The 18,550-nt window shown below is 39.7% G+C and overlaps 1 protein-coding gene across 1 annotated transcript in view; it reads right to left on the bottom strand.

The window, feature by feature from the left end:
* Positions 1-12,061, bottom strand: part of col15a1b (collagen, type XV, alpha 1b) — a 52,521-nt gene extending 40,460 nt beyond the window's left edge. The window contains exons 1-2 of the mRNA XM_037787949.1: positions 11,887-12,061; positions 11,576-11,640 (exon numbers count right to left, since the gene is read on the bottom strand). Coding sequence (XP_037643877.1) covers positions 11,576-11,640; positions 11,887-11,897 — 76 coding nt within the window. The 5' untranslated portion in view covers positions 11,898-12,061. The remainder of the gene's footprint in view (positions 1-11,575; positions 11,641-11,886) is intronic.
* Between the last annotated feature and the right edge of the window lie 6,489 nt (positions 12,062-18,550).

Here is an 18,550-nt window from a genome sequence, read left to right as displayed (position 1 = left end):
TTGTGTGAATATAATGAATAAATACCACACAGTGAAAATACTCCACTAACAAGTATAAGTCCTGCATTCAAAACCTTACTTAAAGCGGCAGTAGGCAGAATATTTTTGGCATCATTGGGCAAAAATTCCATAATAACCTTTCAGCATATCGTAATTCAAGTGTTCTGAGAGACTTCTGCACCTCCTCATGGCTCTGTTTTCAAGCTTTAAAACATGCTATCAGTGAGGGGAGACTTTGGCCAATCACAGGTCATTTCAGGCGTTCCTATTGGCTGTTCATTCAACAGAGGCAGCTATCAATCAATCGCAAACTCCGATCAAACGGTCAAACTAGGCAGCGCTGATCAAATATGAATCAATAACATGTTAATGTAATGTCTGTTTACGGTATAAAATGTTGTCTGAAGCATCTTGTAGTGCACTGTTTAACTGTAAAATGAGAAAGTTTTCTCCGGCTGGCGGGTGGTATTTGGTGTTTCCTCAGCTTATCTCAACATTTACTATTATATATGACGTCTCCGGATTCATATTACTGTTGCATTTTACTGTTGTAGATGTTTCAGGTTGTGCTAATGTTACCTCCTTTATATACTGTTGTATAGTTTAATCTACAGCAATGCATCATATTCTATAAGATCATCAGATGTTTGTGGCGTCGCTGTCCTGTGTGAAGCATTTATCTCTAAAAAGTCAACTTTTCTTGGTGTCAGAAAAACAGCCCTGTTTTCAGCTTTGTGACGTTGCATTTTCCAGCTGATCCAAGAGGCTTTTTAAAGAGTTTATTTAGCTTAAGAAGGAGGAGGATTTTCTCAATACATAAAAGAACACTTAATCCTTCAATTTATCACAAACATTCAAAATCAACACATCTGCAGATACATTCGCTGGACGGGAAGGGGGTAAAAAACTGTAATCTGAAAATTAGCTCAAGCTGTCAGACAAATGTAGTGGAGAAAAAGTACATTATCTGCCTCTGATGTAGTTAAGTAGAAGTATAAAGTTGCATGAAGTGTAAGTACTCTGTTTTGCACTTGAGTAAATGTACCTTGTCACAGTCCACCGCTGCATGTGGTTGTCATCGGTAGTAGAACCGATGGCGGTAATGGTGGCAGAAACATCAGTAGGAGGGAGCGGTGGTATTCATTATCATCCATGTCATCTTTGTGATGATTATCAGTAGTAGCACTGCTATGTAGTTTTTTTTAAGTATGCTTATTAAAATCTTTTGGTGACATATTAATCTTAAGCATGGGAAAAGAGGGGGAGGAAGGGAGGGACAGAAGGAGAAAAAAGCAGAGCTTCTTTAGGACAGAGGACGAGGAAAGAGGAAGAGAAAAGAAAACAGGAATAAATTGGGAGTCAGAGAGGTTATCGGAAGGAGAGTTTGACCCGGGGGTAGGATTAACCCTAACCACTGACCTGACCCCCCCACACACACACAAACACACACAGACACACACACAAAAAGAAACACATGAATGCTGTAGATGTCTTATGTGTACCTGATCTCTCTCCAGACAGGATCTCGTCTTGTATTTGAGAACACAAACATGTTTACACGGATCTTTGTGAATGTGTGTGTGCTGTCTGTCAGAGCTCCCATTTAAACGCAGTAGAGCATGCGTAAGTAGAATTCAGATTGCATCGTGCTGATTGACAAATCATGTTGTACTGTGTGCTGGCTTGATCTTATCAAACAAACACATTAAAAACCAGGCCTGATGGCAGACAGCTATAATTAGCTTCTGCTACAGAGGCCATGTACACTACTGCTATTTTATCTGTTTGTTGAATGTGTAATACTGCAGGCTGTTCTCATACACCGCTCGTAGCTACGAAAAGTAATGCACTGTAATTTGCGTATTTCCCACAAATAAATTTGAGTGTAATCCAGGAACCAGGAAATATAAAGAGTGGTGAACGTGTAGGTGTTCGTATCCTGTGTGAAATCAGAAGTCAACGTTGATTTATTTGTCACGCAACTTACGTACTTATAAGTAACACCACATCTGGAGTTGTTTTAACCCAAACCACGATCTTTTCCTAAACCTAACTTAGTAGTTTTGTTGCCTAAACCTAAATTGATCTTTTCTAAAAGGAGGAATAACTTTTCCGTAACTGTTGTATGAGAATACGTTGAATATTGGCAGCAGAGCACCAGTTTGAGCTGTCGTTCAAAAACACATCAGGAATCTAACTGAGAGCGAAGTGGCACTAACAAACTCGCCTGTTAATCTTAACTTATAAATCAATTTCATTGTGCTTTTGATGAAAGCCTGCATCACTAACGTTAGGGTAGTTTTGGATAATGACTAGGGCAGACATCCAGCCAATAACATTAGAGAAGTCATGGGGCCAACATAACAGCCTCAGATAGAAACACAGCTGACTAGACTAGTCATTTAGTTTATAACTTTCATTATCTTAACAGAGTTTAACAGATTATCTACTGAGTGGACAGACTGTGATTGACTCAAACATTAAAGGACTTGTGTTGCCAACTATCCACCCTGCTGAAGTGTCCTTTAGTAATGATCCCTAAAAGCTCCCTGTGTTGTCCAGTATGTGACCTCTGACCTCCATCTGGAAGGAGGTTCTTCACAGGCATCATTATAGACCTGCATTCTTTCTAACAGCCAGCAGGGGGCGACTCCTCTGGTTGCAAAAAGAAGTCTGATTATATAGAAGTCTATGAGAAAATTAGCCTACTTCTCACTTGATTTATAACCTCAGTAAACATTGTAAACATGAGTTTATGGTCTCAATCGCTAGTTTCAAGTCTTCTTCAATACAGCATGATGTTCATTTAGTAAATTATGGTCCCATTTAGAGTCAAATAGACCATAAAGGAAGGGTTTCTTTAGGGCGTGGCTACTTTGTGATTGACAGGTCGCTACCACGGCGTTGTCCGGTCTGGGAGTTGTCCGTATTTTTGTCTTGCAATTTTAACCCTTTCACAGTGTGTTTTCAGTTCATGAAAGTTAATTGTAACATTTTGGTCGCCTAAAAATGTCGTATTCAGCATACGGTTGTACTTAGCTCCACCCTCTTGTGTCACTTCTGGTTGCAAAAAAAACAAGATGGCGACAGCAAAAACGCCGAACTCAAGGCTTCAAAACGGCAGTCCACAACCCAATGGTTGACGTCACGGTGACTACGTCTACTTCTTATATTCAGTCTATAATAATAACGCAGTGGGCTGCTTTGGTGGGGACTTATTTTTTTCAGGTACCAGTGAGACGATGAAATCCACTCTCAAGTCTTGTTGGAGTAACAGAGTAAACTACATTGGGTTGGGTCATCGGGCAGCGAGTCTCACAAGAGTTTTTGTAAGTTTTTACAGATCTCAGATCAGATTTCGCAATTTGCGGGTTACCTTCTAGACATGATCAACTGCATTGGCACCCTTGCCGAGCCGCCAGACTAGCTCCATTAAAGTGTCCTTTAGATGATAAGAAACTTGCCTTTCTTTTAGGTGTCTAAAATATTTATTTTGCTGCTGCCCCCGTCCACAGCAGTATCGTACATTGCTTTGCTCCTGTGCTGTAACTCCTGTCTGCTTCTCCAAACTGGGGGCGTTCCGACCGCCATCTACTGTATGTTATACACTGACTATGGATAAGTACCTCATACAACCCCACTTCAAAACACCCAAACGATCCCTTTAATATAAAACTATAGATTACTGCAGCTGGTATATTTAAATATCATTAAAAGTAAGCTGTCAACTGTTATGATTTGGTCGTTTGTTGACTATTGGCCATGCAAAAAAACAAATTTTCAATTTCGTCATAAAATGAAGTTAAAATAGTCTGATGGTAAGTGTCATGTGATTGCAGCACGAGCTCTGCAACATGAGAGCTCCCTTACAGGTTATTAAGACAATAACTGTTTGACTCGGCTAACGCTATAGATGAACTTCTGACTTTGAACACACACACATGCACACACACACAAAAGTTCACTCAATGCCACACTGTAAGGCCTACACAATATTTGAGATAAAAGAATGCATTGTTTGGAGTTGTGAGGAGGCCAGAGGTGGACATCTGCCGAGGGACAGTTTCCATTACATAAACTGTCCTGGCTTTGACCCCATTTATTTTTTTGAAGCACTGGGAGACAGTTTTGATGTTTAAGAACTTTGGCTAAACATTTGTATTCTTACAATTTAAGAAATATTTTCTAGAAAAGTTTCTACCAATACTGTAAACTCCCTTACATGCAATGCCTTCAAACAAGCTGACTTGTTACACATTCTTTGAGGTTACAGTAATTTCTATTCATGCTATTTTACAGTGACAGCAAACGGAGATCATTTGAGATGAACTGATTAGTATCAACCAACCAAGCAAGTCAATCAATTTCTCCAAATATGTGGTATCGTAGATACAAGCTGCTGCACTATTTACATCCGCTTATGACCTGATTATGCATGTATAGGGCACAGGGCATTGAATGTGAGACTCTCAGCGTGTGTGCGTGTGTGTGTGTCCATGTGGGGTGTTGGGGGATTGTTTGCTCAGCTGCAGAGTGTTGTTCTCAGAGCAAACAACCTCTCAGAGCTTCTCGCATCGACTCATCTCCTCCTCCGATACGAATGTTAATGACACACATTGGGGGGGAGGCATAGTAACGGGGGGTTCTGTGACACATTCGATGTGAACTTCCTGGGAATGAAAGACAACCTTCAGAGAGAGACGAGACAGGAAAATATTATCTCATCATGTTCGCTCCACGGTCCCTCTGGCAGAGTACCATCCATTGACATCCACCCACTGAGGTCGCACCACAAAATTCACTATTGTTCCCAACTGGAGAAGTGAAACGCTGTGCAGTGTGGTACAGTATTTGTGTCTCTCTGTTTGTGTTTCTGTTGAGACTCTCTTATAGGTCAGTGCAGGTAGTCAACACTAGACTGAGGTGTGTTTGAATGCACATCAACTCAGATCATTCCTTCCTCTTGAAACACACGTTTACATGCAGAAAAAAACCCTGATTGTTCCTGTTAAAGCTTCAGTAGGCAGAAGGTTTTAGGCATCATTGGGCAAAAATTCCATAATAACCTTTCAGCATATTGTAATTCAAGTGTAATAGTGTTTGAAAATGATGATATTACCCTTCACAACACTCAGAATCCTAAAACTAAACTAAGCGTTAACTGCTTGATGCACACCACTTCATTCTGTGGACATAATCAGTCTCCTTTAACCACGGTGTCTTTGAAGAAAATGTTTTAAAAATTAATATAAAAATATTCCTTAGCCTCGCATTATGATTGTGAATTCTGTATCATCTACCATTCCTTAAGAAGTCCTCGTAGGGTAGGACAGCTCTGCAGCTTAAGAAGGTCACTGACATGTTTTTACTTGTATGACTAAAGAAGGACATAATGTGCTCAGGACACTTGGGACTATTTTACCACTTTAAGATAAATGCCCCAGATCACTTTAGGGGTTAGAGGGAAAATCTAAATTCGGAGCAGTTATGTAAACTAAGCTTTTGGAGGAATCAGCCTGCAACAAATGAATGAATGAATGAATGAATGACATGACCCCGTGCCTTAAAGCTGTAGTGGGTAGAAATGGAGCAAAAATTATTTAAAAAAGTTATTTTTATAAAATGGTCACTATATCCTGACAGTAGTACATGAGACAGGTAATCTGAAAAACATCATGTGCCTCTGTGTCCTCCAGTGCTCCTAATGGCATCTGCAAGATTTCACAGACCGGAGGAAAACAGACAATCAGAGCCGACCTGGAGCCTTGCCGTTTCTGAGCAGCTGTCAATCACTCGCAAACTCCGATCAAACGGTCAAACTAGGCAGCGCTGATCAAAATGATTGTGGGCTGACATAACAAACGGCAGATGCCGCAAGTCACCATTGATGATGTATAGATGTGAAAGTGTGTGTCAGAAGGAGAATGGTGTATGTGAGTTGACACATACTGTAAATACAGGACACTTCTTTGCAGCAAAGATTAGTTGTCCTAAGACAACGGTTCGTATGATATCTTATGGAAAGTTATTCCTAATTTTTCGTGCGTTTTTCTGCAAACAAATACAAATATCTGCTTGTTACATGCACATACTGCCTGGTTCACGATTACCTGGAGGACTACATATACAAATTGATTTTGTGAGATATATAAAAAATGACATGCATTACTTTTCATAAGCTATGAACGGTGTATGAGAACAACCTGTCCTGTGTTATCTTGCATCAAACATTTAGGCCTCAAAAATGTTACTTTTCTAAATTTCCTTGACTATTGTTGCTTTAAAATCTTGAAATACCGCCAGGAATATTACTGGTACAGTATTAATATGAACATTGATTGACTTTTCTCCAACTACAATGAACCTGAGCTGAAACAGTTGGTCAATTAACGGATTGATCGCCAGGAAAATTAATTGCCAATGATTTCAATTATTATAGATTAAAAAAAAAGAAAAGTCATTTTTCAAGCAAAAATACCAAATATTTCAGGGTTTCGCTTCTCAAATATGAGCATGCTGTTATTCTTTTTCTTATCTGAAAGTATCCTGATAAACTCTGGTTTTGGGACAAGAGATCACCTTGGGCTCTGGGATCTGCATTTTTCACTATTTTCAGACACTGAAAGAGAAAACGGTGAATTGATTCATTGATAAAATATTCGCCGAATGAACGGACAATGAAAATAAGTTTAATAAGTAGCAATGCTCTGTGCATTCACCTGTAGAGCAGGCAATAACAATGCATGTAATTGTGTCAAATAACAGCCATAAAATGTGAACATAAACAGAAGGTTAACACTCTCCTCAAGTAAATGACGTTTTAGATTCCCTCACATAGTAAAAAGACTTCCTTTGTATGTTTCTTGCCCCCAAAGCATAGATAGCGCGGAACAGATACACAATGATTATGATTCATGGTCCGCTTTTTAGCCTGTAACTATGGAAACGGTGTACACAAACAACAGAAAACTTTCTGTTTCCTTCCTAAAAGGCAGTACAGTAAGAGCTGTAAATCTGAGTTTTTATCTTAAAAAAACAATTTAATAAAAACATGTTTCTGATATCAGTTTAACTTGCTCTGCAACAACACAGCAGTTTTTCTCTCTCCTCATTCTGAATCCATGCACAGTTTCCTCTCTACATAACGGCAACCGAGGTTAAAGAACTACATCATCCCAGTGAGCATCACATCATGGAAACCACAAGACCACTTTCAACCCCTCAAAGAAACACCCATTCTTATTTTCAAGTTTCCAGTGACTGATTTTTTTCCCCATCCCATATAGAGCTGACCGTTACACATAGTACGGCAATGACACCTTTTACAGTTGGCCCATTGTGCCCAACTGTGTTCAAATCAAAGTCACTCTGGCTGAATGGGCACATTCCAGACAGGACGCCGCTGCAGCGAGGGCGTTCGGTTCTCTAATATACTGAAGACATTGAGGTAGAGGCTCTTTCATTACAGCTCTATGACATTCACGCCTGCCAGGATTTTAGACTCATAAAACACTAAATGGAGCATGGCAGGAGTTTTATTCCAGTATAACATCAAGAGACCAAATAAGGTCAAGTGAACCAACTGAAACAAAAAAAATATAACTGTTTTTGACATTGCTATTTTTCTAGAGGTGAATATGGTTCATAGAGCAAATATTCAACAACAGGGGGAACCAAAATGTGGCGGATATTGTGGATCGTAACAGTAAAATGATGTGACTACAGTTTTACGGCGCAGAGGAGCGCCTCGACCAAAACAGACTCCTACTGGGCTCACCTCACAATCATTTATATTGGCTAAACATGGAATCCTTTCAGAGCAACTCAACCGACGGTAAATGGAAAGTGAAGGTTCCTGGAGGCAGGAATAAGAGTGGCTTTTCGGGGGGGAACAGGGTGAAGTTTGGATGGTGGAAAACAGCAAGATAAAGAATTTGCTTTTTCAGCTAGAGTTCTACGTCTGGAAATGTCAGCTCGTTCGCACGAAGAGGTGTATAAATGCCACGATAATGCGCAAGGTGTTTAGCGTGCGATAACTACGCCTTTCATGATTTACATTTGTACGCCATGTATCCTGCACTGACTGCAATGTAAACGCATAAATGCTACGGTAAGAGCTAGTGACGTAGTATAAAAAGTGAGAAAGACCGCTTATGGTGGATGGGTCCAACAAACACCAGACTTTTAACCCAGACAATTAGACTGTTGTATATAGGCGTTATCAGTCACTATATGCCCCATAGATGTGGGTCAATAGGGGCCTACTACACCCACTAGTAGGTTTTATCATCTATTCAGGATGATGAACCAGGGGACCAGAGTTTGCATCCTGTGTGAAACCAACAATGTGTAGTTGTCTTTGTGTTCGTAGTTATTTTATCCCAAAACACAATGTTTTCCCTAAATTTAACTGTTTTTTTTGCCTAAACCTAAAGAAGTTGTAGTTTTGTTGCCTAAACCTAAAGAAGTTGTACTTTTGTTGCCTAAACCTAAAGAAGCCTTTTTGTTTGTGTTCAAAACTTAACGTTTCATTCGGTTTTACAACATGTTATAACGTGTTGCTTTAAAGTTTCACTTTCACAATGTAGTAGGCATAGTAGGCCCCTAATGACCCACATCTATGGTGCTTATAGCGACTGGCTCAATGCAATTCAATTCAATTTATTCTCATGTAGCGTCAAATCACAACAGAAGTTATCTCGAGACGCTTCTTTAAACAGTTCACACATAGCACTCGAGCGACAATTTGCGAGCGCTGAGCCAATGCCGATTTACCTCTGATCTGGGGCTTTTGTCTGGGAGATGCAAAAAAAACATCGGCGATCATAAAATCAGGGTTAAAGTTGTGTAGTGCGAACTAGGCATTTAGGAAAGATCCTGGAAATAGCCAATAAATTATGGCTATGGTGTGGTTGGGTTAGGCAACTAAAACACTTGATCATGTTTAGGTAAAGATTGTGATTCACTTACAAAGAAAAACATTATTTGTAGATCTGTGACAATGGAGGAGGCAACTCCAGTCTCTTGCCTGAAAGTTGTTGTGCTAACGTGCCCATCCACCACCACTTAAGCTCCATACACTTAAGGCATCAAGTATGCTTCAATGTGGTCGGATGCTTCCTTATACGAACTAGTTTGTTTGAGCATAACCCCACCCCTTACTTATCATGTCGCTACATATAGGACATACTTCCTGCACTGGCACTGAATGTTGGCATTGGACATAAATCAACATATTGACACTGGGCTGACTAAAATACATGTGACATACTGTCTGTTGAGTCTGAACCAATAGAAAACACCACTGTGTCTCATATAGAAGGCCTCAATAATTTCTAATGGGTTTGATTGAGAGATTTGCCTAAACATTGCCATAGTTTGTTTGTAATAGTGAGTTATTAGAACACCAACAGCCAATATAAGTGGATATGGTTGGAATAAGCAATGCGTCCAGGACCCAGTGATAGAGTCAAAGAGATGCCATTTATTGTGTTTTGCTCAAGGGCACACTTGGAGCACTGATATTCCAAGCTGGTTTTGGAATTTAAAACATATGATTTTCTAATCACAAGACAGTCTCTCCAGCCGTCGAGCCTGTGGCAGTCCACAGCTGTGTTCAATGTGAATAATAACTAACTTCTAAATCCTGCAGAAACACTGGATTCTCTCTGACTTTCTGTAAATGTTCGAAAATAATTTTTTCGCCATCCATTGTCAAAAATCACCCACCCACATACCTACACGTGCTGACATTAAACTGGCACAGGGACAAGAGTGTTCTCAACATCCCGCTTCAAAGCTCTGTGTGTGTGAACCGACCAACCCACACCGGTCCTCTCTGATGCTCTCAAGCACACAAACAAGCAAGTGCAGTGCAGATGAAACCCCCCTCGCACCATTACCATACAAACTAAACACTTCATTTCTCACCCTGGTGCAGCGTTTGCCTCGTCTGCCACTTCCAGCTTCCTCATTGTACACAAACACATACACACACAGACACACACAGGGCAGAGGAAGTCCGGTGTACTGCCTAACAAACAAACTATCTCTCTCCTACAGAGCTGTATAAGAGGAGCCTCACAGCAGGGAGTCACTAAATGAAAACCACAGCAGCAGACAGGGGTGTGAAAATGGAAATGCAAAGGAGGACTGACCCTTATTATGGGTCTTGTAATGGGTCTTTGAGGAAGAAGTGATGAAATTCTAGTCTAGGCCATTGTCATTAAAGACTGTTTAGTGATGGATAACATTTTATCTTAGTTATTTTGCATCTTGTAGCCTATTTCACTGCATCCTTTTGGTCAGTCTTCTAAAACTTGACCAGGCATCCCGGCCCAGAATTGAGCAACTCTTTAGCCATTTCATGTTGGAGGTCAGCTCAGAAGTCTATCCTCAAACCTGCTCCTTTAATTTAAGTGCTAAAATATTGTGTATTATTCTTACTTGTAAACTTGGGGCAAATCCGTCTACCCAACTTCACAAAGAAGCAGTTGTCTGACGTCACACAACAATGGAAGCGCACATTATAAATGGCAAACCATCAACTAAAAGGCAACATAAAGTATATTTGCTTGTATTTAATTAAAATATAAGGTTACATACCATCATGCAGCCAACTAAAACCTGCTCTGCATCTAAATTGATGTCAAAATATGTCACAATGTTAGCAGGTTATGGTAAACAATCTCTGAAAGTTATATCTTCTTTGCACAAAAGTTATTTGAGAAAGCTTATTTAAAAATGCCCAAAAATGTGGAGGCTGCACTGCTGAGAGCCAGCCATGGTTTTTGTTTGCATTTGGCGTCGTGCACCTGGAACGCTTGGATGCCGGAAGTTGGAAATTTCAACTGGGAAATTTAGAAGATTCCTAGTTACGGCTGCTAAAAATCACTGCTCAGGCAAAGGGTTTGCTGACAGAGTGAAACCTTTTCATGTTAAAAAGTTAAGGAAATTTACATCTGCGCTTCAAAAAAGCAGCAAATTTCCCAAAGGAATCTAAACCTGTGACACAAAATGTAAAACGCATCGTAAAGGTGCCATAATTCTGTTTAAAGAAGCCGACTCCATATTCAATGAATTACACGATGAACAAATGAGTAATTGTTGATGTTAATCTTATTTCAGGACACATTCAGATCTAATCGCAACATCCAGAAAGGCTGTGTTGTGCTGTGTACTTTGCTGAAGCAATCACATGAGCATCTATAACATCTGGATTATTATATAGCTTTTAACTTTAACATTAGATACACTGAACAGACTCTGTCACATTAGACCCCTAACAGGATACATAGGCATCTGTCATCTGAATCGAAATACATTTAACATCAAAGAAATGAAAAGAAATCAGTTTAAAATTGAATTATGATCCATAACACATACTTGCTTTCCGTGGTAATAACATGTTCTAGTGCGATTTGAGGATTAGTCGGGGCTACGTGAGGAAGAGCTCCTTTAATAAAGCATTCATTTGTTGGGTCAGTGCCAATCTGTTTTGGGGAGCATCCACCACAGCTGTATATTTCTTTACAGCTACCATGTTGGGAAACATCTGCAGCAGCATGAATCTTACCTTCTATAACCTGCAGGGCAGCGGCCGGCCAACACAGCAGGACTAGATGCAGGGCAAGAGACCACCTGGGGAGACAACATCAGTCACATAATGTAAGTTTTAGGCAGACTTCAAAACATAAAAAACAGGAGTACAAAAAGTCAGAACATTAATTTAAAATATTATATTGTGGGTGAAATGTGTCTTTCAATGTAGAGCCCAGAAAGCTGAAGAAATGCTGCAACATCACAGGTTTACTCTGAGGTGTAACTGAGGTATGAAAGGGATGGTAAAGTCAGGTACTCGTTGAGGTAATAGTTGAATTGCCTTACCCTTGAAACATTTTAGCGAGTAAAGGAATAAAAAAAATCCAGGTTTGGAAGTGAACCAAAAGTGCATGTACGTATGTGATGAAATCCCGGCAAACTCCGTGGTCCCTCTGCCTCTCTGTGCAGACCTGAAGTCACACTGCTGCCCTCTCTCTCTCTCTCTCTCCCTCTCTCTCTCAGTACAAAGGCTCTCTCAGTTCTGAGCTGAGTGACTCTCAGACCCACGGAGTTGGGAAATTCGACTCCCTTGAAGGAAAAAAAAAACTCCCCCCCCTCACTCACTCAGTGGACCCTCTCTCCTAAACCTACTGCTTGAGTCAAGTTCCTTTCATTAATGATAATAGGATGTGCATTTAAGTTAAATCTATCAATCTATGAATCTATAAATATTCCAAAAACAAGTTAATCAATGAATGAAATCAATAAATGAATGAATAGCAAATAGCATGGCCAACTGAACCTGTAACATGGCCTTGCTGTTGAGCCTATTGACACCCCACTTCTCACCTCTATGGTGTATGATGTATGCACTCTGTGTATAGCCTCTAAATTCCCATTAGGTTCGATGCAAACAGGAAATTGCAAATAGCAGCTTCATTATATGCCCCGAGAACCAGAAAACAACCAGCACTCCTATGGTGGAATAATACTACCTATAGTCCCAGTTTTTTAGTGTGTGTTAGTTCATTTGTGTAATTAGAACAAATATAACTTTATATTGGGAAAATGCACTGTGTGAGACGAGTCAATTTTATATACTGTATATAGTCCAATATCACAAATTTGCCTCAAGGGGCTTAACAATTCCCTTAAAGGGGGAAAAAATGGAAGAGTGTGTGCGGAAACAGACCCAAATAGCAACATTATAATATGGAAAATCCGATGACATTGTAGATGGAATGCAAACATTTATGAAGAATATGGATCCTGGAGGTCAACGAGCAACCTCGAGGTGCAGCCCAACATAAGTTACAGTAAAATAACTAAAGTCTTGAAGCGAGACTACATAACTTTTGCTGAACAGTGGCCACAAGTGGCAATTACATTTGCACAAAATGGAATGATTCTTGTTTTACTTCTATGATAAAATCTGAAGTAGGCTTTAGGTAAGTGTAAGAGTACATGGTTAATAATGATTCTGTCCATGATATTTCACTTAATGTCCAATTATTATGTCCATAGACAGTATATATAGATGGACGACGTGTCTGCATTTCCTGTACAAAAGTGAAGCGAAAATATCCTGGATACAGGAGCTGCCATTTTGGGATTTTGACGTCATTTGGAACCAGAGTCTGCGCAGTAGTTTTCGGAGGACTGGAGCCAAATTCTCAAGGTCCCACCCACACACACTCGAGCCAATCATGAGCCGAGCATGGACGAAGCTTGTTAGCGTGAGCCATCTAGCTGCTACCTTAGCACCACGGTAGCTGTTTGGCTAGAAAGACAAAACAACTAACCATATCTCTATAACTACATTTATAATAATATTGACACATGTTCTATTACACAGACTCGTGACGGTTATGAAAAGTTAAAGTTACATCTCCTCTCTCGTACAATTCCCGAGCCTCCGGCTGCGACTAATTCACTCAGAGCAGCTGTCAATCATGATGTCTCAGGCCTTTTTTATTAGACGTGTACTTTGACTTTTTAGTTTGGCCTATGTCCCATCCGCTAACATGGAGGGGGAGGGATTTATGACCTATACTGCAGCCAGCCACCAGGGGGCGATCGAGATGTTTTGGCTTCACTTTTGGGGAGCTGTCATATCGTCCATCTTTACATACAGTCTATGAATATGTCCCATTATGTCCTGTAAAAACACATTCTCTGGGAGTTGGGCATGAGAATGTGTTGGTCCTGTGAGTCAGAGGTAATATTGGGGTAATATTGCAGAACCCACCTGCCAGCCTGCCTTGGCGAATAAAGATCTGTTGTTTGGCTTTTCTCCACATCTAAAAAGTCCAGGTTTTTACATGCACAAGACAAATGGTGGCTGAAAGTCATCGCATTACCTGCCAGCTGAAAAACAGTCTCAACAGTTCATCTCAAAGTTTACCAGTCATACAATTTCTCTAATAATTTTGCTTTCACATTAGACGTGAACTCACTCCCTGGTCCCCTGCAATACTCCTCTGAACAGGAAGGGTTGGTAAATGTTTAGCTTCCAAAACTGGAAAGGAATTCATGTTTTCAAAAGAGATCATTCATGTGTTACACAAAGACCATTTGCTCCAGAAAGGTCATTTAACTGTAATTTATGCACCACCAATTGTTGTCTGGTTGCTCAGTGTTTTCAGTGCTTTAATCAGTCGGACAAGAAAATATTTTCAGAGCGTTATAGTCACACCCTGGTACTGCCACCACACTGATCACAAACACTGATGTTTTACAATGCAAAAACACTCATTAGTATTAGTCTGTGTTTAGTCTTTTGTAGTCATTTCACAGCAGCAGCGTACAGAAACAACAGGTCCAGTTAGTGCTGGACTTCTGTCCCAATAAACCAGCATAGACGAAGCTTCAGGGTTCATCGAGATCAGAGGGAGTCCCAGTGAAATTATCCATGTTGTGATGTTAACACCCCACTATTAGCACATGCTGGAATGATAATGGCTCGGAGAGGAAGAAAGTTACCCTCCCTTTCCTCCTCATCCTCCATCCTTCTCCGTCTTTACAGACTACATTCTCTTCCTAAGCCACTTGTGTTTTCCCTTTTTTTAGCTCTTCTCCTAGATTAAGCTCTCAGATAAGACAAACAAGTGAAAATGCTGTTTAGCCAAAAACTTCAGATGTTACTGGAAGGTCAGTGGAAGCTGTGGGAAGATGATGGTCAGCCTCAGTGATAAACATGCTGGTAGGAGAACCTGAGATTAAAGAACAGTGGGCTAACAACTATAGGGCTGTCAATCAATTAAAATATTTATTCGCGATTTATCGCATAGTTAATAGTGATTAATCGTAAATTAATAGCACATTTTTTTATCTGTTCAAAATGTACCTTGAATATACCTTATTTAATACTCTTATCAACATGGGAGTGGGCAAATATGCTCCTTTATGCAAATGTATGTATATATTTATAATTTGAAATCAATTAACAACACAAAATAATGACAAATATGGTCCAGAAACCCTCACAGGTACTGCATTTAGCATAAAAAATATGCTCAAATCACAACATGGTAAACTGCAGCCCAACAGGCAACAACAGCTGTCAGTGTGTCAGTGTGTTGACTTGACAATGACCCAATTTCATTCACATATCTTGAGTTCAGAGGTCAAGGGACCCCTTTGAAAATGGCAATGCCAGTTTTTCCTCACCAAAATTTAGCTCAAGTTTGAAGCGTTATTTAGCCTCCTTTGCATACCCATAGAAGACATTTTCATTCACATATCTCAAGATGGGAGGTCAAGCTAGTATGAAATGGTTGGTACCAATGGATTCCTTAGGTTTTCTAGTTTCATATGATGCCAGTATCTCTACTCTAGCTTCAAAACTGAGCCCGCTACAACCTAGAAAATCACGTTAATGCGTTAAAGAAAATGAATTCATAATTTGCGTTAACGTGTTATTATCACTTTAACTTTGACAGCTCTACTAATGACACATATGGACTTAACAAAAACGGTATACGTTTAAGAATATAAAAAATTAATATACAGAAAATTATGTTTTATATACACATGTAAGAAAGTCGATATTTATATTAACGTACAAAACTCTTGGAGAAAGTCTAGATGAGGGTGAACTTTACAGCAGCTATAATGTTTACTATGTTCCCCATCTTAGTTTAGCATGTTAACATTGCTAACATTAGTAAATAGCTAGCAATAAACACAAAGTACAGCTGAGGCTGATGGGAATGTCAATCGATTTGCAGATATTTGGTCAGAAACCAAACTACTGAACAAATGTTGCCATGAAAAGTGCTAAATGTGAGATTTAGGAGAATTTATATTGCCTCCGTGTGATTTAAATGTCGGTCACCCTCCTGCAAACATATTTCAGACATCTTGCTCAATACTTTATTTAGTACTGTTGGCAGTACAGTAACTTCTATTTGCAGTGCAAACATTTAGTGACCTTCTGTACAGTCACACTTTAGTTTGACTTAAGATAAGTTTGCCCTAAATTGTCGTAATTTCTATTTGTTTGAGTTACCAGTGCTGAAGGGTTCCACTGCTGGTTGCTGCTGCTGAACAGACATCTAGTCAGGTTGGAGCAAATGATGAGTCTCTTAAAGCAGAGCCTTTAAATACAGGAAGTGGCCAATCAGAATGTACCAAGTGCCGCCACATCATGGGGGGGGATTCGGATCTGTAGTTCTAGTAGATTTTGGTTTATTTCTTTAGAGTGTATTAGTTTGTTGGTGCTTTTTTTTTTAGTTATTTCCTAAAATATTATTGTCCTGTTTTGTTTTATTTGTTGTTTAGCTGGTAGTGTTCGTCCTTGTTACAAAAATGGTTCGATCAGCCATTATACATATAGGTATGTTCCCCTTTTGTGTTCAGTTTGATTCAATTTATGTTGAGTTAGCATTAGTGGTGAAGCTCTCCAGCAAACTGTTTCGCAAAAGGGTTCATATCACGAGGCTTCATGTGCACACGAAACCACCTGTTGGTCAAAGAGTGTAAAACAGGCAGATATATCACAGATGATATCAACCATGTGATCTGTGATACAGGCTACTGTATTTTACACCAGAAAAGGCTAAGGAATGATGACTGTCAACAATGAAAAAAAAATCCATTTATATCAATATAGTGTTTATTTTCTGGTACGTATATTATGATTGTATAACAGAACTATATAATAAACTATTATTGGCTGGTGAGTAAAGCATCAAATGTGTGTAAATGAATCCTTTGGTCAAAGTGGCAGTGGTTTAAGCGGACAGAGGCCAGTGAATGTGCTTGTGTAACTACAGAGAAATGATACTGGGGAGACTTTATTCGGTTTTATTCAGGTACAATAATTTCTCAACTGTGTTTCGGCTTCGGGCGTCTTCAATGACGTCGTTGATCTAAGATGATACAAGCCTCGATACGTGCTTCACTTAAAACTTCCTGGATGACTTGACAATGCAACATCTGAGTTTACACAACAGAAGCAAGTTAGCAAAAATCTTGCAAAGCTTTGGGCAGTAAAACCTCCCACATTTACAGAAAGTACCATGTGAACCCATCATTTTCTCTTTCTTGTTTTTCACTAAAGCTCTGTGAATTGTTTTATATAGTGACACTTGTGGCCATTGTCTTGTTTTTATGTGGATCCTGGCCACCACACAAGATTCCCATTGAGGAAACAGTAAAGTGTCAAATTGGGTTAACGGTCCTGAATCTTAGCAAAAGACAGCCTGTACTTTAAAGTGAACGAACAGTAAGGATCACAGACAGCACAGAGTTGTAGTTCAGACAGCGATCAGAGCATCAGACCGAGATCATTGTTGTTGTTGTTCTGTTGTGCGTGCTGACCCAGCTAACCGCTCTGCGGGACAAACAGGAAGCCATTTATCCAAGGCCAAAGCTTCTTCCTGCAGCTCCAAGATTGTCTTTGTTCTTTTGTGTGCCAAGAGACAATGATGATTTTAGGATTGTTGGAAACTGAGCCTGGGCCAGTTATGTAAGAGATGACAGCAATCCAGCTCAGCTCTCATCTGGGTCAGACAGGAACCTATTCCATCGGACGCGAATGTATCACCTTCTGGTATATGTTACAATAGGAAGTGATTAAATGTTTTAATGAGAGATGCAATTACATAAACAACAAAAGGGTGACAACATCAATTCTGATTTTGCTGCATTGTGTTTCAAATTACTGAACCTGCAATACAATGAAATGTTTAAAAGATGAGAAGAGGGCAATCAGAGAAATCACAGACCAATCAGCTTCATTTCCTTTGTCTATTGACTTCCTGCTTTGATGTTTCCTGCCTTTTTGTCTGTGTGTGTGTCTATGTTTCATGTTATGGGAGTTTCCATCCAAGTCTGAATAAACACTTCCCAATGTGGGCAAGCTCATTAATCACCAATCGCAAATTAATCACATGTTTTTTTATCTGTTCAAAATGTACCTTAAAGGGAGATTTGTCAAGTTTTTAATACTCTTATCAACATGGGAGTGGACAAATATGCTGCTTTATGCAAATGTGTGTATATATTTATTATTGGAAATCAATTAACAACACAAAACAATGACAGATATTGTCCAGAAACCCTCACAGGTACTGCATTTAGCATAAAAATATGCTCAAATCCTAACATGGCAAACTGCAGTCTAACAGGCAACAACAGCTGTCAGTGTGTCAGTGTGCTGACTTGACTATGATTTGCCCCAAACTGCATGTGATTATCATAAAATGGGTATGTCTGTAAAGGGGAGACTCGTGGGTACCCATAGAACCCATTTACATTCACATATCTGGAGGTCCGAGGCCGCTACAACCTAAAAATTCCAAGTTGCGTTCAAGAAATTAGTGGCGTTAAAACAAATTTGTGTTAAAGCATTTTTAATGCGTTAACTTTGACAGCCCTAATATGCACAAATGGTCCCTAAAGCTCTGATAGAGCTTGGCTGCAGCTTGTTAGCGTGAGACACCTAGCTGCTACGTTAGCACCACGGTAGCTGTTTGGTTACAAAAGACACGACAGCGAACCATAA

Source organism: Sebastes umbrosus, chromosome 12 (genome assembly GCF_015220745.1).
Source record: "Sebastes umbrosus isolate fSebUmb1 chromosome 12, fSebUmb1.pri, whole genome shotgun sequence".
NCBI classification, from domain to species: Eukaryota; Metazoa; Chordata; class Actinopteri; order Perciformes; family Sebastidae; genus Sebastes; species Sebastes umbrosus.
This window is presented reverse-complemented; position numbering and strand designations above follow the sequence as displayed.